Source organism: Coregonus lavaretus (assembly GCF_964263955.1).
Source record: "Coregonus lavaretus genome assembly, chromosome: 23".
In the NCBI taxonomy this organism is placed as follows: domain Eukaryota; kingdom Metazoa; phylum Chordata; class Actinopteri; order Salmoniformes; family Salmonidae; genus Coregonus; species Coregonus lavaretus.
Window position 1 is genome coordinate 22,109,985 of NC_140010.1, and position 26,525 is coordinate 22,136,509.

The window sequence follows — 26,525 nt, forward strand, 5'->3', positions numbered from 1 at the left end:
GGACAGGGAGCTGTTAGCTGTGGTCCAAGCCCTTAAGGTGTGGAGGCACTGGCTTGAGGGGGCTCAACACCCTTTCCTCATTTTGACGGACCACCGTAACCTGGAGTACATCCGGGCAGCGAGGAGGCTGAACCCTCGACAGGCTAGATGGAGTATGTTTTTGACCCGTTTCTCTTTTAAGATCACCTACATCCCTGGGTCACAAAACGGTAAGGCAGATGCACTGTCTCGGCGGTATGACGGGGAGGAGAGGTCCGTGGAGCCCACTCCCATACTGCCGGAGTCGTGTCTAGTGGCACCGGTGGTGTGGGAGCTCGATTCTGAGCTCGAGCGGGCATTACGCACCGACCCTAGTCCACCACAATGCCCGGAGGGTCGGAAGTATGTTCCGCTCGAGTGTCGGGATCGATTGATCTATTGGGCTCACACGTCACCCTCCTCTGGACATCCGGGTATCGGCCGGACAGTGCACTGTCTTAGTGCCAAATATTGGTGGCCTACGTTGGCCAGGGATGTGAGGGTTTATGTTTCCTCCTGCTCGGTGTGCGCCCAGTGTAAGGCGCCTAGACATCTGCCTAGGGGTAAGTTACTACCCCTGCCCGTTCCACAACGACCATGGTCCCACCTCTCGGTGGATTTTATAACTGACCTTCCCCTCTCTCAAGGGAATACTACACTCCTGGTCGTTGTGGATCGGTTCTCTAAGGCCTGTCGTTTGCTCCCCATGCCGGGTCTTCCTACTGCCCTACAAACCGCCGAAGCACTATTCACTCATGTGTTCCGGCACTACGGGGTGCCCGAGGACATTGTGGCTGACCGGGGTCCCCAATTCACCTCCAGAGTCTGGAGAGCTTTTATGGAGCGGTTGGGGGTCTCGGTGAGTCTCACCTCGGGTTACCACCCGGAGAGTAATGGGCAGGTGGAACGCGTAAACCAGGATGTGGGCAGGTTTCTCAGAACATACTGCCGGGACCGGCCGGAGGAGTGGGCGAGATATGTGCCCTGGGCTGAGATGGCACAGAACTCTCTTCGCCACTCCTCCACCCAACTAACCCCTTTTCAGTGTGTTTTAGGGTACCAGCCGGTTCTGGCACCATGGCATGAGAGCCAGATCGAGGCCCCCGCTGTGGATGAGTGGGTGCGGCGCTCGGAGGAGACGTGGAACGCTGCACACGTCCATCTGCAGCGTGCCATACGTCGACAGAAGACGAGCGCCGACCTACACCGCAGTGAGGGGCCTGTGTACGCACCTGGAGATCGAGTCTGGCTCTCTGCCAGAAACCTGCCCCTCCGCCTGCCCTGTCGGAAACTGGGTCGGCGGTTTGTAGGGCCATTTAAAGTCCTGAGAAGGTTGAACGAGGTTTGTTATAGATTACAGTTGCCAGTGGAGTATAAATGTATTAACCCCTCGTTCCATGTGTCCCTTCTCAGGCCGGTGGTAGCAGGCCCGCTCCAAGAACATGAGATCTTGGAGACCCCCCTGCCCCCGTTGGACATCGAGGGGGCACCGGCGTACACCGTGAGATCCATCTTGGATTCTAGACGTCGGAGAGGGGGTCTTCAGTATCTAGTGGAGTGGGAGGGGTACGGTCCGGAGGAGCGGTGCTGGGTGCCGAGGAGAGACATCTTGGACCCGTCGCTCCTGACGGAATTCCATCGGGGGTATCCGACGCGCCCTGCGCCGCGGCCTCCGGGTCGTCCCCAAGGCCGGAGTCGGCGCGCGTCTGGAGCCGCGCGTCAAGGGGGGGGTACTGTCACGGTTTCGGCCGAGGCTGCCTCTCTCCCTTGTTCGGGCAGGCTTCGGCGTTCGTCGTCTCCGGAATTCTAGCTGCCACCGATTTATGTTTTCATGTTCGTTTGCTTTTGTCTGTTTGTGTCACACCTGTTTCTGTTTTACGTGATTAGTGTCCTATAAGTTTCTCGTTGTGTTTGTCTTGTGTTGTGTGTGATTGTTTTCGTCAGTGTTGTGTTTGCTCGGTTGAGCATATTTCTCTCCACTGCGCTGGAGCTCGTTTGCACTTGTTTCGTGCACTACATATTTTGTCGCACCTGTTTGTGCGCATTTTGCCTACACGCCTTGGGCGTAGTTTAGCTGTTGGGTTTTGTTGCCCTGTTGCCTGTGTTTGGGTCGGAATACAGCTTTTGGAACCTACCGTCTGCGTCCTGCATCTGATTTCCTACACCACACCTACACACGCCCTGACACTATAACAATGTGGAATAAGTCAAGGGGTATGAATAATTTCTGAAGGCACTGTAAATCCAAGACGTCTAACCCAGTTTGATAAAGTTTCAGACGAAGCCTCTTCTCATGACAAGCCTTGTTTGGTTCAGTGGACAAGCCTCCCTGTGTCACCATCTTTACAGATAGATGCCAGTCTGAGAGAGAGTGGCTCTAGATAGCAAAGGCTACTGTCCCACTTTTAGCATGGCAGCTCTCTTACTATTCACACCGAACTGTCACAATGGCATGTTGTCTCACCGCAGGTCCTCACTCAATCTGTTTGAAATGTTGGGGTTTGTTGCTCAGCAACTACGGCTGTCATTAATAACAAAGGAAGAAGATTATTCGCTTGACAAACAGATCACATTTCATTCAAATTCAGAATGATGAGCATGTTTTCAACCAGACCTGCTGATCGATATATATTTTTTTCAATATTCATCACCTCTGAATTCTGCATCTGTGTATGTCTTACATATCCAGGCTCTGTCGTAGCCAGCCGCGACCGGGAGACTCATGGGGCGGCGCACAATTGGCCCAGCGTCGTCCAGGGGAGGGGAGGGAATGGCCGGCAGGGATGTAGCTCAGTTGGTAGAGCATGGCGTTTGCAACGCCAGGGTTGTGGGTTCGATTCCCAAGGGGGGCCAGTATGAAAAAAATATAAAAAATAAAAAAATTATGTATGCACTCACTAACTGTAAGTCGTTCTGGATAAGAGCGTCTGCTAAATGACTATTAAAAAAAAAGAAAAAAAATATATCTAATCATTGCAGATAGCAAGCATGAAATGAACCCAAACCCTTCTGACAGAAAGGTCAGACTGATCTGAAACTCAGTTTATGTATATGTTTGTTACAGGATGGTATATTCTAGAATAGGATATGTCTGTAGAATATACACTACCAGTCAAAAGTTTGGACACACCTACTCATTCAAGGGTTTTTCTTTATTTTTACTATTTTTTACATTGTAGAATAATAGTGAAGTCAACAAAACTATGAAATAACACATATGGAATCATGTAGTAACCAAAAAAGTGTTAAACAAATCAAATTATATTTTATATTTGAGATTTGTTCAAATAACCACCCTTTGCCTTGATGACATCTTTGCACACTCTTGGCATTCTCTCAACCAGCTTCATGAGGTAGTTACCTGGAATGCATTTCAATTAACAGGTGTGCCTTCTTAACAGTTCATTTGTGGAATTTCTTTCCTTCTTAATGCGTTTGAGCCAATCAGTTGTGTTGTGTCAAGGTAGGGGGGATATACAGAAGATGGCCCTATTTGGTAAAAGAGCAAGTCCATATTATGGCAAGAACAGCTCAAATAAGCAAAGAGAAACGACAGTCCATCATTACTTTAAGACATGAAGGTCAGTCAATACAGAACATTTCAAGAACTTTGAAAGTTTCTTCAAGTGCAGTCGCAAAAACCATAAAGCGCTATGATGAAACTGGCTCTCATGAGGACCACCACAGGAATGGAAGACCCAGAGTTACCTCTGCTGCAGAGTATGTTCATTAGAGTTACCAGCCTCAGATTGCAGCCCAAATAAATGCTTCACAGAGTTCAAGTCACAGACACATCTCAACATCAACTGTTCAGAGGGGACTGTGTGAATCAGGCCTTCATGGTCGAATTGCTGCAAAGAAACCACTACTAAAGGACACCAATAAGAAGAAGAGACTTGCTTGTCCAAATTTGCGATTTTTGGTTCCAACCGCCGTGTCTTTGTGAGACTTGGTGTGGGTGAACGGATGATCTCCGCATGTGTAGTTACCATAAAGCATGGAGGAGGAGGTGTTATGGTGTGGGGGTGCTTTGCTGGTGACAATGTCTGTGATTTATTTAGAATTCAAGGCACTCTTAACCAGCATGGCTACCACAGCATTCTGCAGCGATACACCATCCCATCCTGTTTGGGCTTAGTGGGAATATCATTTGTTTTTCAACAGGACAATGACCCGATACACCTCCAGGCTGTGTAAGGGCTATTTTACCAAGAAGGAGAGTGATGGAGTGCGGCATCAGATGATCTGGCCTCCACAATCCCCCGACCTCAACCCAATTGAGATGGTTTGGGATGAGTCGGACGGCAGAGTGAAGGAAAAGCAGCCAACAAGTGCTAAGCATATATGGGAACTTCTTCAAGACTGTTGGAAAAGCATTCCAGCTGAAGCTGGTTGAGAGAATGCCAAGAGTGCAAAGCTGTCATCAAGGCAAAGGGTGGCTATTTGAAGAATCTCAAATTTGAAATATATTTTGATTTGTTTTAAAACTTTTTGGTTACTAAATGATTCCATGTGTTATTTCATAGTTTTGATGTCTTCACTATTAAATAAAAAAATAAAAAATAAAGAAAGAAAAACCCTTGAATGAGTAGGTGTGTCCAAACCTTTGACTGGTAGTGTACATATAGTAATTCTAGTATAGTATGTGAATCCATTACAGTAAATAGACTGTATCCATTGAATTATCATGTGTTTTAGGAGAGGATCACAGCAGCCTGCCTGGTTCTGATGACGTATGATGCTGAGGGCTGCTCTATTAATATTTCAGACTGTAGATATGGCCCAGATAGTTGATGCAACACTGGGCTTTGAATAGACAATGTCATCTGTATCTTTTAAAATACAGTACAAATTTATATTTAACGACTGCTTTCTTTTATGATAAAGAAATGATCTACGTTTTAAACATCTTTTCAATAAAAAAGACTAGTGAGTTTGTATTGTGTCCAGTACTTAACAGTAAGGGACAATACATTCAGATGAGTATTTGCTGGTTGTCACTGATACAACTGATTCAAGAGGACAGTGGAGTTGTATGATTGCTCCTGTCATAAAAAATGAACCTTGTAAATCATTAGGAGGAATTCATTATGGGATTCAGAGCTAGGCATAGCTATCCCTTTGACAGAGTGCCTGTTCAAATCAATAAGAGTAGACAGCAGTAATTAAATTGTGGTTGCATAGGGAGGGATGTCTCCTCCACAGAGCAGTGGTCTCTCTTGAATAACTAATATGCTTACTGCTGAAATATTTTAATAGGGATCTATGGTGGAGTAATTGAAAGTGAGAATTCCACATGATAAACATGAATATGTGTGAGACATCATTGCTGCAGACAGTTATGAATAATGTACCTATTCAGTTACTTCAAATCAAGAGCTGAGGGGTAAAGGTAGGAAGCGCAGCTATAAAACATGGGTGAGATAATGTGGGTGCTGTGCCTGGTGCTGTGAGGGAGCCCTTATTTCAACCAGGCAAAACCTAAACAGCTAACAGCAGCCCTGCTCTTTAATGAGTTCCATCTAATGAGAATAAATAGATTTTTGAGGTTCTCCACTACAGTAGCGTTGGTACCAGGGACCAGAAATCGGCCCGGGCATTGCAAACACACCGGCCCATTTTTTTCCTCGAGGCCACCACACAGGCCATTTTTTTCTTGAGGCCCCCGTTGTTATCCAAAGAATCATTATGCGCAAAAACCTGCAATTCAGACAGGCCCACTGGGCAAAAGATGGACCATCTGACATTTGCCCAAACTGCCTTTAGGACATTCTGTTTCTGGTTGGTACGGAGTGAGCCATTCCTCCACAGTGTGTTGTGTTTATGATGTGACAGGTGAGCTAGGAGAAGATCCAGCACCAGGTGACAGCTAGCCTGACAACTCACACTAAATTATTCCGCTACTTTGTCGTTCGTTACATACTTTAGTCTGAGACTGCCATCATTGAAGTTGTTTGTGGTAGCGAGGGGCACGAGGGGCATTGTCAGCGATTGGATCGTCTTTAACCAATCAGAGTATCAAAGCCAATGACACATTTTCTAACCCAATGTAGCAGGCTTGAAAAGAAACACCTAAAACTAGTTTCCCTACATACTGGTCTTGACAAAAAAAACTGCCAGGGGAGGTTCTCTTCTGCACTGTTCAACCAATCCAGTAAATGTGGAGGAGGAGTTAAGATGGAGTGTTGCCTTCTTAATGTCCAAAAGTGTAAGCCACACCACAGGCTCTCTTTCTATTTCCCCTGAAAACCGGAACATCCAGTTGTTGTGTACTTGGCAGAGGCTACGAATTTTCAAACCGCTGCTTTACCCTCTTGTGTTCTGGCTCTGGCCCAACCCATCGGTTTCTGGACCAATCAGACGATCCCGAATGTGTTCACATTCGGTGAAGGGTGGGGGAGGTACTCAGATCCAGACTCATTGCAGAGAAGAAACTAACGTCCGTGGGCGTGGCGTAGCGTTTGGCCAGAGCAAGGAGTCTGGGTAGCCAGGCAAGATGACAGCACCATCATTCTGGCCTACTCACACATAGATGGTGTGGCAGTCAGAGAGAGACAGAGAGATGGCCACAGGTAGAGCAGCACAGCACAGCACTGGCCAGTGGTGGAAGAAGATGTGTGACACCCATCTTCACGTCAGTGGGGCTTGAAATGGGATCTGCCAAACACTGGCAGTGCAAGTCACGCCAAGGGATTTACCTCCCCTGCACCACTAATGACAGATGGTCACATCTTCGAAGCTTTACCATGCGTCGCAGATTATATAGTGGCACTGCTGCCTGGAAGGGAGGCTAAGGTTGTCAGGCATGGCCCCTAGGGGCCGCAGTGCCACTATATAAGCCATGATTGGTGTGTTATAGTGTTTAGGAATATAGAGCTATAGAGTTGTCCTCATTCTCGTGCCTCTGTAGCATCACCTGTCTGTCAATCAGTCATGGGGCATGGATTTATTTTTCTTTGTGACGTCCATTTTTAGATCTGGATGCTCTCTATCGCTCACACATGCATACACACAATTCATTACTAACTATTTTCCTCATTTTGGACAGTTTACATTTACATTTACATTTTAGTCATTTAGCAGACGCTCTTATCCAGAGCGACTTACAGTTAGTGAATACATTTTTTTATACTGGCCCCCCGTGGGAATCGAACCCACAACCCTGGCGTTGCAAACGCCATGCTCTATCAACTGAGCTACATCCCTGCCGGCCATTCCCTCCCCTACCCTGGACGACGCTGGGCCAATTGTGCGCCGCCCATGAGTCTCCCGGTCGCGGCCGGCTGCGACAGAGCCTGGATTCGAACCAGGATCTCTAGTGGCACAGTTAGCACTGCGATGCAGTGCCTTAGACCACTGCGCCACTCAGGAGCACAGTTAATACAAGCAATCTCTCAGTTTTAAATCTCAAATAATCACATTTTAGTATCAGTGTTCAGCATTTCAACGAAATACCATTGAAGCAAGGCTGTGGTCATGTTTTGTGGTTGTGCAGTTATATAGCGTGGTCGTCCTCCGGCCATGCGTGCAGCCAGGCTGCGAGGAGGGCGTGTCAAAATCACAGCGGTTGTGCGGCTGTGCTTCAAATAGCCTATGGTGCGGTCAAGGCATAGCCTATTATAACTGCGGAGATCATTCAATACAATCACAGTCAATGACTGTGTCGGGACCCTCTAGTGATAACCGAGGGGACTTGATTACTTACCGGCTCATTCTTTATGAGGGTAGCAGTAGGCTACAGTATGAAAGAGAGTTGACGCGGGAGCTGTCCATGGTGCTGAACCGTTGTACGCACTTTACCAGGATACTCAGATGAGAAATAGGCTATATATGTGAATAGTGGGATAATTTACTACTTAACCACAAATCAACATGTGCTAGTGGGTGCGTGCGTCACCGCTCCAGTTATTTATAGCGATTGTATTATTTCATTGTGGCAGCACGAGAGCCCTATTCCCTCCCCACTGGGCATAGACGTCAGTTCAACGTCTAGTTTTGATTTACATTTGGTTGAGTTGTCAACTAACGTGAATTCAACGTGATTTAGGTTAAAAGTTGGATGAAAAAAAGACAATTCCCTTACGTTGATGACTTTTTGCTAACCTAATCAGTTTTCCACGTTGATTCAATGTCATCACATTGCATATTTGGGTTGAAATGATGTGGAAACAACGTTGATTCAACCAGTTTTTGCCCAGTGGGTCTGGATTAGGCTAATAGCCTCATGTATTTTGCTCATCGTTGGTTAAGTATAACCTACCTGAAATATTGGCCAGGCCTTCGATTCATTTTATTGCAGTCCTTTGGAATAATTTTTTTTCCTGAACCTTTTTACAATAGGTCAGTAAAAAGGTTGATTTTTGTAATTTTTTATTAAATTAGCCTATACATCTGGTTTAATTAGGCCTATCAGGGTGAATTGCAATATGCTGTAGCTCTATTGTGGCTATTGAGGAGAACTGTGAGGTGAGGAGCGACTGAGGAAGAGTTGCAAAGCAATGATGTCATAGTTTCAAGTATGTGCAATGGGAGAGCATATGGTTCGTACCCGCTGCCGAGCGGCAGTGTTGCTTTGTTATGAACAGGCGGCGCTGTAGCTGGCGGAAGAGGAGGTCGCCCAGCCCAGTATCTCTTCGCCTGGAACACAGAAGCCGAGGGGGAGACGAGAAAACGGGAGGAGAAAGAAAAAGCTAAGATAATGGCCGCTAAATCGGATGGGGTATTGAAAATGAAAAAGAGCGATGTAGCGTTCACGCCTTTGCAGAATTCGGACCACTCGGGCTCAGTACAAGGACTGGTTCCAGGATCGCAGCCGGATTCGGGAACCGGGGATGGGGAATTCGTGAATGGGGAATCGCGGTGCTGTGGTTCTAATTCGAAATGTCTTCGCCTTGGCAGAGAGCAACACACAAAATACACGATATGGGACTGTCTATGGATTATCGCTGCAGTGGCGGTGTATTTCGCCGATGTAGGCACCGACATTTGGCTTTCTGTCGACTATTACCTCCGTCGCGACTACTGGTGGTTCGGGCTCACGCTATTTTTTGTGGTGCTAGGGTCGTTCTCCGTCCAAGTCTTCAGTTTCCGATGGTTCGTCCACGATTTCAGCAGCGACGAGAGCTCCAATGCCGCCGGTGCGGCAAACTGCTCATCCCACATGGACGGGAAGCTGCTGAGCGGTTCTGCTTCACATGGAGATGTGGGCGCCCACCCGTCCACACCTCAAAGACAGGCATCCACCGCGAGCAAGAGCAACACCACAACCAACAGTAACAGCAGCACGGCAACCCGGACTAATAAGAAAAGGTCGGCGTCCTGTTCAGTCTTCATCTGGTCCGCGCAATCCGTCACCCATATCTTGCAGCTTGGACAGATTTGGAGGTAAGCATTTGATATGCTCTTTCGAATCAATAGAGTAGCAGCACATTAGCCTACGTGTGTTAACTTCTGACTGCACCTCCCACATAGCCTACACTTACATTTACATTTTACATTTTAGTCATTTAGCAGACGCTCTTATCCAGAGCGACTTACAGTTAGTGAGTGCATACATTTTCATACACTAAGCTCCCATCATGTCCAAGAGAGTCTACTGTTATTAATTATTAGGCACCAACTGCCATAGAACGTATGGCATTTCAGGTTTTACGCGCACTGCAAAGCATTTTGAGTAGCATACCCTGAGTAGCCTCTTGGTGGGTGATAGGTGTTATGTCTTGAATAAACAATAATTGGGAGAGAAAATAGTCTGTCGTAAAACAAAATGGTATCATGTTTCATGATGTGATATCCTTGTGAATGTGTTTGGTCCAATGGCGAGCTCAAAGTTGTGCATGTTCAATTTAATTCCTCACACCATACAGTATAGGGCTAGATGTGTGTAGCCCAGCTTAGTATACAAATGGGGTACTCATTACAACTAGGCCTGTTATTTACAAACAGGTACATTGTGTGTGAGGAAAGAAACAGTAATCAAGCACATCTCCCAAAATTAAGAATATATCAAATATGTATTTGAGACATTTGGTTCTGAACATTGAGGGTGAGGGTATGTTGTGTGTTTATAGTGTGTGTGTGGACCACAGCACATGAGGATAGGACATCAATACACACTCTTTTGCAAAAAGCACATAATGTCAGAAGAAATTGATTGTAAATTCACCCACATCAAGTTCAAAATCTATTGATAGAAACAGATATTGAGGTGTGATATTGAATACATCCACATTGTAAATCCATTATTAATGAGATTGAGCTTTAACTTGAAGAATTTCCTTAATTAAATACAGGGGGCGTAACAAGCTATTAGTGGATATTACTTCCATTCTCAATTCAATTTTTCTCTTGTGGCATCCTATTTTGTGTATCCATTCTGTTCCAGTCACACACAGCCTAGAGTAGGCCACATGTTATCTGTGATTGGGCTAATCTTGTGTGTGTGTGTGTTCGCATATGCGTTATTATGTGCATGTGATATTATGTTGTATTAATTTTGTGCCATAGCCTGCATAATAAGGGCATCACATCCTCTACAATAATGTACATTTTATGGGGGCTTGCACACTTGACTCCTTTTGTGACTCCTTGCACCCTTGATTCCTTTTGTGACTCCTTGCACCCTTGACTCCTGCACTTTCCTGCTCACCTCCATACTTTAGCACTGTAGATTGAGCACACTTTTGTATTTAGTTTCATCATTCTCATGTCACATTGTCTGGTGCATTGAGAATACTGTAGATCTGACTCCACCAGGGTGTGTGTATCCTCAGAGAGTAGACATGGTATTGTTGAGACACGGCAGTGAGCACAGTAGTCTGGGGAAATCAGGCAAAGTTGAAGGTTGCATCCCAAATGGCACCCTATTCTTTATGTTGTGCATCCCAAATGGCACCCTATTCTTTATGTAGTGCACTACTTTTGACCAGAAGCCCTGGTCAAAAGTAGTGCAGTATATAGTGAATAGGGTGCCATTTGAGACACAGCCAAGGTTTTATAAATAGCTGTGTGTTAATGAAGTTCATCAGACCCAGCGTGAGCCACGTTGGTTCCTGACAACGGTTATGACATGACATCATCACCATGTGTATTATTAGCATGATGACTCTGCCATTGTTTGTCCAAACAGGTTTCCATCAGATATTTCTCCAAACACTCCCGTTGGAAATTATTTATGGTTTTAATAATTCAGTTATTTCTGAATTATGAGTAACTTTTTTTCAAATGCATTTTCTGTATTAGTTTACTCTTGTTTCACACATATAATGTAATATTGCTTTTCAGTAAGGTTTGCCCTTTTCAATTGCAGCTGTGTGGTTAATAATATGGTTGTCAAAACCTCCTCATACAGTAGTCCAGATGTGTGTTGTATACGTCACATCTTTGGATTGACACTTATCTCACAATGGTATTCACACGATTGCATTTCAAATGAGCAGCCAGCAGCCTCAGTGTATACAGTATATACCTTGCAATCTACACCAGGTGTTGCATACATGCCTGCATATGGGTTTAAATAAAGTCTGAAGTATTTGCACAACCGCAGCTGGGAATGCACAGCAGCTGGGCAAATAATTGTAATTCATACTGCTGACAAACACTGTCTAAGAGTGTGCACTCAGTGAACTGTAGATACCTCAGACACACATTCAGTGTGATTATGGTTAGTCATGAATGCCATAGTGCATTAGTTATATGAATGGTACTAATGGTTCTCAGATATGACAAACACTGAGTGAACAAAACATTAGGAACACCTTTCCTAATATGAAGTTGCACCCCCTTTTGCCCTCAGAACAGCCTCAATTCGTCTGGACATGAACTCTACAAGGTGTTGAAAGCGTTCCACACGGATGCCAATGACTCCAATGCTTCCCACAGTTGTGTCAAGTTGGCTGGTAGTGGATCTGAAAGCTCATTCCATCTCATCCCACAGATGCTGAATTGGATTGAGATCTGGTGACTGGGCAGGCCACTGCATTAAGCTGAATTTACCGTCATGTTCATGGAACCATTCATGGACAGTCCTAGCCTTATGGCATGGGGCATTATCCTGCTGAAAAAATATATTTGCAGATGGATACACTGCTGCCATGAAGGGATGCACCTGATTGGCAATGATGTTCAGATATCCTGTGGCATTCAAACGTTGCTCACCTTTATCAAGGAGCCCAATGTGTGCCATGAAAACACACCCCACACCATCACACCACCACCACCAGCCTGCAATGTTGACACGCAGCATGCTGGATGCATGTACTCGTGGTTTTCTCCATAATCTAGTCCTCCCATCAGTGTGAAACAGCAGGAACTGGGATTCGGTTTTCAGTGTCCAGTGTTTTCGTTTCTTAGCCCACTGCAATCGCACTTTCTTGTTTTTTGCTGAAAGAAGTGGAACTCTGTAAAGTCGTCGGCTGCCATACCCCATTCGTGTCAAGGTATGATGAGTTGTGCATTTTTTTATGGGTCTTTGGGCACCAATGTTGTGCTGGACTGTCAGTTGACTAACTGCAGTCCGTCTGTTGCTCTGCACAATTTGTGTCAGCGTCCTTTGTCCTCTTTCATCAATGACCCGTTTTCGACCACTCCTCAGACAAAATGAGAATTTTTTTTCCAGAAAATCACATTGTAGGATTTTTTATGAATTTATTTGCAAATTATGGTGGAAAATAAGTATTTGGTCAATAACAAACGTTTCTCAATACTTTGTTATATACCCTTTGTTGGCAATGACACAGGTCAAACGTTTTCTGTAAGTCTTCACAAGGTTTTCACACACTGTTGCTGGTATTTTGGCCCATTCCTCCATGCAGATCTCCTCTAGAGCAGTGATGTTTTGGGGCTGTCTCTGGGCAACACAGACTTTCAACTCCCTCCAAAGATTTTCTATGGGGTTGAGATCTGGAGACTGGCTAGGCCAATCCAGGACCTTGAAATGCTTCTTACGAAGCCACTCCTTCGTTGCCCGGGCGGTGTGTTTGGGATCATTGTCATGCTGAAAGACCCAGCCACGTTTCATCTTCAATGCCCTTGCTGATGGAAGGAGGTTTTCACTCAAAATCTCACGATACATGGCCCCATTAATTCTTTCCTTTACACGGATCAGTCGTCCTGGTCCCTTTGCAGAAAAACAGCCCCAAAGCATGATGTTTCCACCCCCATGCTTCACAGTAGGTATGGTGTTCTTTGGATGCAACTCAGCATTCTTTGTCCTCCAAACACGACGAGTTGAGTTTTTACCAAAAAGTTATATTTTGGTTTCATCTGACCATATGACATTCTCCCAATCCTCTTCTGGATCATCCAAATGCACTCTATCAAACTTCAGACGGGCCTGGACATGTACTGGCTTAAGCAGGGGGACACGTCTGGCACTGCAGGATTTGAGTCCCTGGCGGCGTAGTGTGTTACTGATGGTAGGCTTTGTTACTTTGGTCCCAGCTCTCTGCAGGTCATTCACTAGGTCCCCCCGTGTGGTTCTGGGATTTTTGCTCACCGTTCTTGTGATCATTTTGACCCCACAGGGTGAGATCTTGCGTGGAGCCCCAGATCGAGGGAGATTATCAGTGGTCTTGTATGTCTTCCATTTCCTAATAATTGCTCCCACAGTTGATTTCTTCAAACCAAGCTGCTTACCTATTGCAGATTCAGTCTTCCCAGCCTGGTGCAGGTCTACAATTTTGTTTCTGGTGTCCTTTGACAGCTCTTTGGTCTTGGCCATAGTGGAGTTTGGAGTGTGACTGTTTTGAGGTTGTGGACAGGTGTCTTTTATACTGATAGCAAGTTCAAACAGGTGCCATTAATACAGGTAACGAGTGGAGGACAGAGGAGCCTCTTAAAGAAGAAGTTACAGGTCTGTGAGAGCCAGAAATCTTGCTTGTTTGTAGGTGATCAAATACTTATTTTTCACCATAATTTGCAAATCAATTCATAAAAAATCCTACAATGTGATTTTCTGGATTTTCTTTTCTCAATTTGTCTGTCATAGTTGACGTGTACCTATGATGAACATTACAGGCCTCTCTCATCTTTTTAAGTGGGAGAACTTGCACAATTGGTGGCTGACTAAATACTTTTTTCCCCCACTGTATGTCACGGAAAGAGCAATTCCTAATGTTTTGTACACTCAGTGTATATGCCACAGTCTATATACAACATCATTAGTAATTACTATATATGTATAATGTAATATACTAAGTAATGATCTGTTTATTGGATGAAAGTAGACCGATAACTGTAAATGGATCAACCAAATAGGACAACAGTGTTGATATATATATATATATATATATCTCAATAGATAGAACATAACAATGCATTCAGTATTGTTTTGCAACAGTGAATCACCACCAGATATGTTTTCCATGTTGATCTAGTCCAGTGAGTGCAATTTATGCATCATGGTGATGTGAATACAGTCTACCAGCAGTGGTGTAAAGTACTTAAGTAAAAATACTTGAAAGTACCACATACAGTGCATTTGGAAAGTATTCAGACCCCTTGACTTTTTCCACATCTTATTACGTTATAGCATTATTCTAAATTAATGTTTTTCCTCATCAATCTACACACAATACCCCATAATGACAAAGCAAAAACAACTGATTGGACATGATTTGGAAAGTTACATACCTGTCTATATAAGGTCCCACAGGTGACAATGCATGTCAGAGCAAAAACCAAGTCATGAGGTCGAAGGAATTGTCCATGGAGCTCTGAGACAGGATTGTGTCGAGGCACATATCTGGGGAAGGGTACCAAAACATTTCTGCAGCTTTAAAGGTCCCCAAGAACACAGTGGCCTCCATCATTCTTAAATGGAAGAAGTTTGGAACCACCAAGACTCTTCCTAGAGCTGGCGGCCCGGCCAAACTGAGCAATCGGGGGAGAAGGGCCTTGGTCAGGGAGGTGACCAAGAACCCGATGGTCACTCTGACAGAGCTCCAGAGTTCCTCTGTGGAGATGGGAGAATCTTCCAGAAGGACAACCATTTCTGCAGCACTCCACCAATCAGGCCTTTATGGTAGAGTGGCCAGACGGAAGCCACTCCTCAGTAAAAGGCACATGACAGCCCGCTTGGAGTATGCCAAAAGTCCCCTAAAGACTCTCAGAGCATGAGAAAAAATATGATCTGGTCTGATGAAACCAAGAAACCAACTCTTTGGCCTGAATGGCAAGCGTCACATCTGGAGGAAACCTGTCACCATCCCTACGGTGAAGCACGGTTGTGGCAGCATCATGCTGTGGGGATGTTTTTCAGCGGCAGGGACTGGGAGACAAGTCAGGATCGAGGGAAAGATGAACTGAGCAAAGTACAGCGAGATACTTGATGAAAACCTGCTCCAGAGCGCTCAGGACCTCAGACTAGGGTGAAGGTTCCCCTTCCAACAGTACAACGACCCTAAGCGCACAGCCAAGACAACGCAGGAATGGCTTCGGGACAAGTCTCTGAATGTCCTTGAGTGGCCCAGCCAGAGCCCGGAATTAAACTCGATCGAACATCTCTAGAGAGACCTGAAAATAGCTGTGCAGCGACGCTCCCCATCTAACCTGACAGAGCTTGAGAAAATCTGCAGAGAAGAATGAGAGAAACTCTCCAAATACAGGTGTGCCAAGCTTGTAGCGTCATATCCAAGAAGACTCGAGGCTGTAATTGCTACCAAAGGTGCTTCAACAAAGTACTGAGAAAAGGGTCTGAATACTTATGTAAATATGATATTTCAGTTTTTTATTTTGTATTAATTATCAAACATTTCTAAAAACCTGTTTTTGCTTTGTCATTATGGGGTATTGTGTGTAGATTGATATGGAATAAAAACAATTGAATCCATTTTAGAATAAGGCTGTAACGTAACAAAATGTGGAAAAGTGAAGGGGTCTGAATACTTTACAAATGCAATGTAAGTCATTTTTTAGGGTATCTGTACTTTACTCTACTATTTATATTTTTGACGACTTTTACTTTTACTCCACTACATTCCTATTGAAAATAATGTACTTTTTACGCCATACATTTTCCCTGACACCCAAAAGTACTCGTTACATTTCGAATGCTTAGCAGGACAGGAAAATAGTCCAATTCATACACATGTCAAGAGAACATCCCTGGTCATCTCTACTGCCTCTGATCTGGTGAACTCACTAAACACAAATGCTTCTTTTGTAAATTATTTTCTAAGTGTTATCCTTAAATCAAAACAACGAGAAGATCGTGGCGTCTGGTTTGCTTATTATAAGGAATGTGAAATTATTTATACTTTTACTTTTACTTTTGATACTGAAGTATATTTTAGCAATTATATTTACTTTTGATACTTAAGTATATTTAAAACCAAATACTTTTGACTTTTACTCAAGTAGCATTTTATTGGGTGACTTTTACTTTAGTCATTTTCTGTTAAGGTATCTTTACTTTTACTCAAGTATGACAATTGGGTAATTTTTCCACCACTGTCCACCAGCTGGACCAAACTGTTGAGTTTTTGCTCCAGATCCTCTTGTGCCACCACTCACATTTTCTACAATAGCTCACTGGCAATTGGATTTGGAACACAGAATTAAGCACATATTTCACTGGCGTTGGAAGAAAACATCTAGAGTTCTGCTTTCTGGTCACGCCCAGTGTCCATGTTATCTCTCACTACTGTAGAAATACACTATCTCTGAAAGATTGATCATCATCAGAGTGAGGATATGACAGAGCCGAGAGACTTGGTGGAAAGAGAAAAAAGGAGAGGACCTAGAATCGAGCCCTGGGGGACACCAGTAGTGACAGCACATGATGCAGACTCAGATCCTCTCCACGCCACCTGGTAGGAGCGACCTGCCAGGTAGGATGCAATCCAGGAGTGAGCAGAGCCTGAGACACTCAACTCTGAGAGGGTGGAGAGGAGGATCTGATCGTTCACGGTGTTGAAGGCAGTAGATAGATCTAGGAGGATGAGAACAGAGGAGCGAGAGTCAGCTTTGGCAGAACGGAGAGCCTCTGTGACACAGAGGAGAGCGGTCTCAGTTGAGTGAGCCGCCTTGAAACCTGACTGGTTAGGGTCAAGAAGATCATTTTGAGAGCGATAACGAGACAGTTGTTCAGCGACAGCAGGCTCAAGTGTTTTGGAAAGGCAATAAATAAGGGATACCGGTCTGTAGTTTATTTTGGTGTATTTTACCCCCTTTTTCTCCCCAATTTCGATCTTGTCTCATTGCTGCAACTTCCCAATGGGCTCGGGAGACGAAGGTCAAGTCATGCGTCCTCCAAACATGACCCGCCAAACCGCGCTTCTTAACACCCGCCCGCTTAACCCAGAAGCCAGCCGCACCAATGTGTCAGAGGAAACACTGTTCACCTGACGACTGAGGTCATTCTGCAGGCTCCCAGCCTAACACAAGGAGTCGGTAGAGCGCGATGAGCCAAGTAAAGCCCCCCCTAACCCGGACAACGCTGGGCCAATTGTGTGCTGCCCTATGGGACTCCCGATCATGTCCGGTTGTGACACAGCCCGGGATCGAACCCGGGTCTGTAGTGATGCCTCTAGCACTGCAATGCAGTGACTTAGACCGCTGCGCCACTCGGGAGGCCACCGGTCTGTAGTTTTTGACTTCAGAGGGGTCAAGTGTTGGTTTCTTGAGGAGGGGAGCGACTCTGGCCATCTTGAAGTCAGAGGGGACGCAGCCTGTGGTCAGGGATGAGTTGATGAGGGAAGTGAGGAATGGGAGAAGGTCTCCAGAGATTGTTTGGAGATGGAAGGAGAGGATGGGGTCAAGTGGGTAGGTTGTTGGGCAGCCGGACATCACTAGTCGCAGGATTTAATCTGTCGAAGAAAGGGGAGAAAGAGGTAAAGGCGTAGGGTAGTTCTGTGTGAGTGGGATCAGTGGGCTCAGTAGGCTGAGTGAATGAGGAGAGGATGCCAACAACCTTTTTTTCAAATCAAATCAAATTTTATTTGCCACATGCGCTGAATACAACAGGTGTAGACATTACAGTGAAATGCTTACTTACCAACAATGCAGTTTAAGATTTAAAAAAAAAGTAAATAATTAAAGAGCAGCAGTAAAATAAAATAACAGTAGGGAGGTTATATACAAGGGGGTACCGGTACAGAGTCAATGTGCGGGGGCACCGGTTAGTCAAGGTAATTGAGGTAATATGTACATGTGGGTAGAGTTAGTGACTATGCATAAATAATAAACAGAGTAGCAGCAGCGTAAAATAGGGGGTTGGTGTGGGGTGGGGTGGGGGAGCAATGCAAATAGTCTGGGTAGCCATGATTAGCTGTTCAGGAGTCTTATGGCTTGGGGGTAGAAGCTGTTAAGAAGCCTTTTGGACCTAGACTTGGCGCTCCGGTACCGCTTGCCGTGCGGTAGCAGAGAGAACAGTCTATGGCTAGGGTGGCTGGAGTCTTTGATCATTTTTAGGGCCTTCCTCTGACACCGCCTGGAATAGAGGTCCTGGATGGCAGGAAGCTTGGCCCCAGTGATGTACTGTGCCGTACGCACTACCCTCTGTAGTGCCTTGCAGTCGGAGGCCGAGCAGTTGCCATAGAAGGCGGTGATGCAACCAGTCAGGATGCTCTCGATGGTGCAGCTGTATAACATTTTGAGGATCTGAGGACCCATGCCAAATCTTTTCAGTCTCCTGAGGGGGAATAGGCTTTGTCGTGTCCTCTTCACGACAGTCTTGGTGTGTTTGGACCATGATAGTTTGTTGGTAATGTGGACACCAAGGAACTTGAAGCTCTCAACCTATTCCACTACAGCCCCGTCGATGAGAATGGGGGCATGCTCAGTCCTCTTTTTTTTCCTGTAGTCCACAATCATCTCCTTTGTCTTGATCACGTTGAGGGAGAGGTTGTTATCCTGGCACCACACGGCCAGATCTCTGACCTCCTCCCTATAGGCTGTCTCATCGTTGTCAGTGATCAGGCCTACCACTGTTGTGTCGTCGGCAAACTTAATGATGGTGTTGGAATCATGCCTGGCCATGCAGTCATGGGTGAATAGGGAGTACAGGAGGGGACTGAGCACGCACCCCTGAGGGGCCCCAGTGTTGAGGATCAGCATGGTAGATGTGTTGTTACCTACCCTTACCACCTGGGGGCGGCCCGTCAGGAAATCCAGGATCCAGTTGCAGAGGGAGGTGTTTAGTCCCAGGGTCCTTAGCTTGGTGATGAGCTTTGAGGGCACTATGGTGTTGAACGCTGAACTGTAGTCAATGAATAGCATTCTCACGTAGGTGTTCTTCTTGTCCAGGTGGGAAAGGGCAGTGTGGAGTGCAATAGAGATTGCATCATCTGTGGATCTGTTGGGGCGGTATGCAAATTGGAGTGGGTCTAGGGTTTCTGGGATAATGGTGTTGATGTGAGCCATGACCAGCCTTTCAAAGCACTTCATGGCTACAGATGTGAGTGCTACGGGTCGGTAGTCATTTAGGCAGGTTATCTTAGTGTTCTTGGGCACAGGGAATATGGTGGTCTGCTTGAAACATGTTGGTATTACAGACTCAGTCAGGGACATGTTGAAAATGTCAGTGAAGACACTTGCCAGTTGGTCAGCGCATTCTCGGAGTACACGTCCTGGTAATCCGTCTGGCCCTGCGGCCTTGTGAATGTTGACCAGCTTAAGTCTTACTCACATCAGCTATAGAGAGCTTGATCACATAGTCATCCGGAACAGCTAATGCTCTCATGCATGCTTCAGTGTTGCTTGCCTCGAAGCGAGCATAGAAGTGAATTAGCTCGTCTGGTAGGCTTGTGTCACTGTGCAGCTCGCGGCTGTGCTTCCCTTTGTAGTCTGTAATAGTTTTCAAGCACTGCCACATCCGACGAGCGTCAGAACTGGTGTAGTACGATTCAATCTTAGTCCTGTATTGACTCTTTGCCTGTTTGATGGTTCGTCGGAGGGCATAGCGGAATTTCTTATAAGCGTCCGGGTTAGATTCCTGCTCCTTGACAGCGGCAGCTCTACCCTTTAGCTCAGTGCAGATGTTGCCTGTAATCCATGGCTTCTGGTTGGGGTATGTACGTACAGTCACTGTGGGGACGACGTCATCGATGCACTTATTGATGAAGCCAGTGACTGATGTGGTGTACCAAAGTGGTTGACAAAGTCGTCCGCAGACAGTGAGGAGGGAGGGGGAGGAGGTAGAGGATTAAGGAGGGAGGAGAAAGTGGAGAAGAGTTTCCCAGGGAAATTTAGAGTGATAGAAAGTGGCTTTAGCAGCGGATATAGAGAAGGAGAAGGTAGAGAGGAGGGATTGGAAGGATGATAGGTCTTCCAGAAATTTAGTTGTCTGCAAAGCTGCCAGCATCGCTGTTCTGTTAGCACGCAGTGAGTCACTTGGCCACAGAGCGGGAGGGGAAGGTTGAGCCGGCCAGGAGGAAAGGGGACAGTGAGATGCGGAAAGGGAGGAGAGTAGGGTCAAAGAGGCAGAGTCAGGAGACAGGAGGGAGAAGGATTTATCAGAGAGAGGATAGAATAGAAGAGGAGAGAGTAGTGGGAGAGAGAAAGCGAAGATTGCAGCGGCGCATGACCATCTGGGTAGGGGCTGAGTGGGTAGAGTTAGAGGAGTGATGGAGAGAAAAGGAAACAAAAGTAGTGATCAGAGACATGGAGGGGGGTTGCAGTGAGATTAGTAGGCGAACAGCCTCTAGTGAAGATGAGGTCAAGCGTATTGCCTGCCTTGTGAGTGTGAGGTGACTGGGAAAGAGTGAGGTCAAATGCCGAAAGGAGTGGAAAGAAAGAGGTGGAAAGAAACTAATTTAAGTCAGGCATTGTTAGGTTAAAGTCACCTAGTACGATGAGCAGTGAGCCATCATTGGGAAATGAGCTTATCAAGGTGTCAAGCTCATTGAGAAAATCTCCAAGGGCACCTGGTGGGCGATAGATGACAACAATGTTAGGCTTGAGTGACAGTGACAGCATGAAATTCAAATGAGGAGAGAAAATATCCACTTAGCAGAAATAAGTAGCCCGGTGCCACCACCGCGATGACCAGATGCTCTCGGACTATGAGAGAACACATCGTCAGATGACGAGATAGCAGCTGGAGTAGCAGTGTTCTCTGGGGTGATCCATGTCTCCGTCAGGGCCAAAAGGTGTAGGGTCTGAAGGGCAATATAGGCTGAGATGAACTCCACTTTATTGAACGCAGATTGGCAGTTCCAAATGCTGTCGGAGATTAGGAAATCCACATGGGTTGTGCACACAGGGTCGTGAGCATCTGTAAAACCTACAGGGAGAGGAGCGAACTGGGATAGAAATCACACACATACTTGCCAAAGCTACAAAAGAGCTAAATGAGATCATCAGAAAATAACTAGGTAAGATACTCAAGTGAGAGAGTGGTGTGGAGCCTTCTTCTCTTTACTTCCTCAAACAACTCGGCAGAACAACTCGGAAGAACGTCTTTGTTTCGGCGACAACACTGCCGCTTGACAATACCGCTGTTTACAGCTGCCGCTGAAAAAACAGGGGAGACTGAAGTACTAACACGAATTGCCTAGCAGAGGTGAAAGACATACCTCCCAGCACTGATGCTGATTGCCTGGTAGAGGTGAAGAAAACACCCCCTAACTTACAACGCACCCAAAAATTAGCAAGACTGTTAGACAAATAGGCCTGAAACTAGTCCACAACACAGTCACAAGTACTGAGCAATCAGATAATTCAAACAGCAATGATTAAGTAGACTACTAGGTAAAAGACAGCAATTAAATGTAATTGCCCTAGCAAAACAATACCAACAGCTACTTATTGAATCATATGATGCTACTTAAGCTACTTATTTAATCATATGGTCATATGATGCCCTCCCACATACTGAAGTATACCTAAAGGTGCACAAACAGTTTTTTGTGTAAAATACAGTGTTGTCATGACTTGCCCTCATGGTTTGAGGATCAAACATGCCGGCTAGGCAAAGGTTTGAACACCCCCTTTCCTGGGGGCCAGTTTTATGACCTGTCGTAAATACCGTGCAGACTTTCTCTTCCTTGCCATGAAGTATTGGGAGAAAGGACCCCTTTGTTAACAAAGGAAGTCTTTCCGCCAAGACTCCAACATCAAAAGATTGGACATTGGAACATTATTCCTGACCTCCAAGTGTTTGGAATGGTCAGTGGGGATCTAAAGAATAATCATGTTATATTGTTTATTATTTTGTGATGTCATTAAGGATGGTATCAAGTAATAACTGTAACTCGGAAAGTGTACATATTCTATCTATGAAGTTTACATCTAAATGTTGTATATGTTGGGCCCCATGTAGCTCAGTTGGTAGAGCATGGCGCTTGCAACGCCAGGGTTGTGGGTTCGTTTCCCACGCGGGGCCAGTATGAAAATGTATGCTCTCACTAACTGTAAGTCGCTCTGGATAAGAGCGTCTGCTAAATGACTAAAATGTAAATGTATAAAATATATGATTAAGTATGAGATTATTTTGGTGAAGATAGGAATGTGATTTTAGTATTCTAATGAGATAATAGTTTTTCATATAAAGTATGCACAGTGACTAGCCATGCCCCGAGTGACATAAGAGTTTGTGTCATCACGATGTAACGCCCCTTTTACCCAGAGGGCATAAAAAGCCTTGAAAAACAAATCAACCTTTAGACCAGCAGACGTGAAGCATGAGCTAAACGTTGCAAATGGTTGAATTTCTACCAGACCAGGAAGACCAGAAAACGTGAGACGTTAGTCCACACGTTTGAAATGGAGAAACTCTCAACCTCTACACGAGGTGAAGAAGAAGACAATGCATTAGACCTTATCATTTCAGTCTGCAGCTGGCATGTATAGTCGTCTAGAGAACTTTCACTAAAGACACGAAGTGGGAAGGACAATCCCTCTCCGACAACCGCTGGTACATCTGAAGTATCCATTCTAACCACTACTACGGCCAGAAACTCTACCAAGGACATTGGGATCTACATCATCATCTCAACCAACAAGGATAGCTACAAGTAAATACATGTTGCATTTCTAATCCGAATGAGCGTTTAGTGGGGTTTTAAGCATTTGTATTTCCGTGAGCATAGTTTCCAAAGTAACCACGATAGTTTGAATCTCTGTCTCTCCCTTCCACTCTGACCCTCCTTCTACCCAAGCAGTCATGTTATTGTTAGTCCAATCCGCTATGGACCTGTTTTCATTGTATTACGTTAGTAATCAATAACCTGTGTGTGTGTGTGTGTGTGTGTGTGTTTGTATTGTGTTATTATTTAGTTAGTTAGTAAATAAATAATTAAGCCAATTTGTGTGTTGCTGATTCATCAATAAGGTTAGGGTTCTTGCAGGTTCAAGGATTATGCGACGTTCAGAATGAGACTGATAAGAGGTAATTATTTAATAAGTGACTGTTATCGATATACAGTTGAAGTCGGAAGTTTACATACACCTTAGCCAAATACATTTAAACTCAGTTTTTCACAATTCCTGACATTTAATCCTAGTACAAATTCCCTGTCTGAAGTCAGTTAGGATTACCACTTTATTTTAAGAATGTGAAATGTCAGAATAATAGTAGAGAGAATGATCTATTTCAGCTTTTATTTCTTTCATCACATTCCCAGTGGGTCAGAACTTTACATACACTCAATTAGTATTTGGTAGCATTGCCTTTAAATTGTTTAACTTGGGTCAAATGTTTCAGGTAGCCTTCCACAAGCTTCCCACAATAAATTGGGTGAATTTTGGCCCATTCCTCCTGACAGAGCTGGTGTAAATGAGTCAGGTTTGTAGGCCCCCTTGCTCGCACACGCTTTTTCTGTTCTGCCAACACATTTTCTATAGGATTGAGGTCAGGGCTTTGTGATGGCCACTCCAATACCTTGACTTTGTTGTCCTTAAGCCATTTTGCCACAACTTTGGAAGTATGCTTGGGGTCATTGTCCATTTGGAAGACCCATTTGCAACCAAGCTTTAATTTCCTGACTGATGTCTTGAGATGTTACTTCAATATATCCACATAATTTTCCTTCCTCATGATGCCATCTATTTTTTGAAGTGCACCAGGCCCTCCTGCAGCAAAGCACCCCACAGCATGATGCTGCCACCCCTGTGCTTCACGGTTGGGATGGTGTTCTTCGGCTTGCAAGCCTTCCCCTTTTTCCTCCAAACATAACGATGGTCATTAAGGCCAAACAGTTCTATTTTTGTTTCATCAGACCAGAGGACATTTCTCCAAAAAGTACGATCTTTGTCCCCATGTGCAGTTGCAAACCGTAGTCTGGCTTTTTTATGGCGGTTTTGGAGCAGTGGCTTCTTCCATGCTGAGCGGCCTTTCAGGTTATGTCTATATACGACGTGTTTTACTGTGGATATAGATAGTTTTGTACGTGTTTCCTCTAGCATCTTCACAAGGTCCTTTGCTGTTGTTCCGGGATTGATTTGCACTTTTCGCACCAAAGTACGTTCATCTCTAGGAGACAGAACGCGTCTCCTTCCTGAGCGGTATGACAGCTGCGTGGTCCCATGGTGTTTATACTTGCGTACGATTGTTTGTACAGATGAACGTGGTACCTTCAGGCATTTGGAAATTGCTCCCAAGGATGAACCAGACTTGTGGAGGTCTACAATTCTTTTTCTGAGGTCTTGGCTGATTTCTTTTGATTTTCCCATGATGTCAAGCAAAGAGGCACTGAGTTTGAAGGTAGGCCTTGAAATACATCCACAGGTACACCTCCAATTGACTCAAATGATGTCAATTAGCCTATCAGAAGCTTCTAAAGCCATGACATCATTTTCTGGAATTTTCCAAGCTGTTTAAAGGCACAGTCAACTTAGTGTATGTAAACTTCTGACCCACTGGAATTGTGATACAGTGAATTATAAGTGAAATAATCTGTCTATAAACAATTGTTGGAAAAATTACTTGTGTCATGCACAAAGTAGATGTCCTAACCGACTTGCCAAAACTATAGTTTGTTACCAAGAAATGTGTGGAGTGGTTGAAAAACGAGTTTTAATGACTCCAAACTAAGTGTATGTAAACTTCCGACTTCAATTGTATATATAACATATATCTTCTAAGAGTTTAATTCGGGAGATGGTATCTCGTTAAACAACTTATTCCATGGCCCTCCAAATTCCTAATGAGTTAATTGTTACATTATTAATTTAATCGAGTGACAATTAAACATAGGTGATTCGATAAATAACAGTCATACATTAAAGTAAGTCACGTCATGACAGTGTGTACTCTGTCAAACCTACTTCCTCTCACTTACACATTGCAGTATATCAGTACATTCCCACTCAATCCCAGTAGACCATGTATTTATTTACCTAGTGTGGGACAAGCTGTAGCTATAACATCATAACACCATTCTAGTGGATAACTTGCTGTTGAGGCAGCTGAAAATAAACCACAGCAATTAGTCTTTCAATTAGTAGTTTTCCGATTAGGCCATACTATGCTTACACCTGTCAAATGCTTACCTGTCGACACCTGCTGGCTAGTTAGTCTGGATGAGTAGACTGCCTACCTGTATTGTGGTGTGATGTTGGATGATGCTGGGAGGAGAGAGAGGGGGGAGAGAGGGAGAGAGAGACCGCACACACCAGATGGGCTCATAGTGCCCACCCAGAATCAGGAAACAAAAACCCAAACAACTGGTGTCGCTCTCTCCTAATTGCCCCATAGTGAATCAGATTGTTTCCGCTCCCTTCCAGCACTGCAGTTTGAGTGCCTTTCTTTTAATTAATGTTGCAACATACAATTATAGATGGAGATCATGCCTCATTTAACAAACAAACAAACATCTTCAAAGTTAATCAGTGCTGTGATGGTGCGCTGTGTACATAATAATGTGTATTTATTCACTGCATCCTTCCAAAAGGAAGTCTTACCAGGAAACATTTTTTTTTTTTTACAGTTTCCTGCATGTACAGTGGGGGAAAAAAGTATTTAGTCAGCCACCAATTGTGCAAGTTCTCCCACTTAAAAATATGAGAGAGGCCTGTAATTTTCATCATAGGTACACGTCAACTATGACAGACAAAATGAGAAAAAGAAATCCAGAAAATCACATTGTAGGATTTTTTATGAATTTATTTGCAAATTATGGTGAAAAATAAGTATTTGGTCAATAACAAAAGTTTCTCAATACTTTGTTAAATACCCTTTGTTGGCAATGACACAGGTCAAACGTTTTCTGTAAGTCTTCACAAGGTTTTCACACACTGTTGCTGGTATTTTGGCCCATTCCTCCATGCAGATCTCCTCTAGAGCAGTGATGTTTTGGGGCTGTCGCTGGGCAACACAGACTTTCAACTCCCTCCAAAGATTTTCTATGGGGTTGAGATCTGGAGACTGGCTAGGCCACTCCAGGACCTTGAAATGCTTCTTACGAAGCCACTCCTTCGTTGCCCGGGAGGTGTGTTTGGGATCATTGTCATGCTGAAAGACCCAGCCACGTTTCATCTTCAATGCCCTTGCTGATGGAAGGAGGTTTTCACTCAAAATCTCACGATACATGGCCCCATTTATTCTTTCCTTTACACGGATCAGTCGT

At 44.7% G+C, this 26,525-nt stretch overlaps 1 protein-coding gene across 2 annotated transcripts in view; it reads left to right on the forward strand.

Moving 5' to 3' along the window:
• Nucleotides 1-8,565: 8,565 nt before the first annotated feature.
• Nucleotides 8,566-26,525, forward strand: part of LOC311098719 (XK-related protein 4-like) — a gene marked incomplete at both ends in the record, with an annotated part of 75,039 nt that continues 57,079 nt past the window's right edge. Inside the window, one exon of one of the 2 annotated variants that reach the window (XM_084139257.1) lies at nt 8,566-9,402. In XM_084139257.1, the coding sequence (XP_083995383.1) occupies nt 8,717-9,402 (686 nt within the window). The remainder of the gene's footprint in view (nt 9,403-26,525) is intronic. The other variant, XM_084139256.1, reaches the window with a different exon arrangement.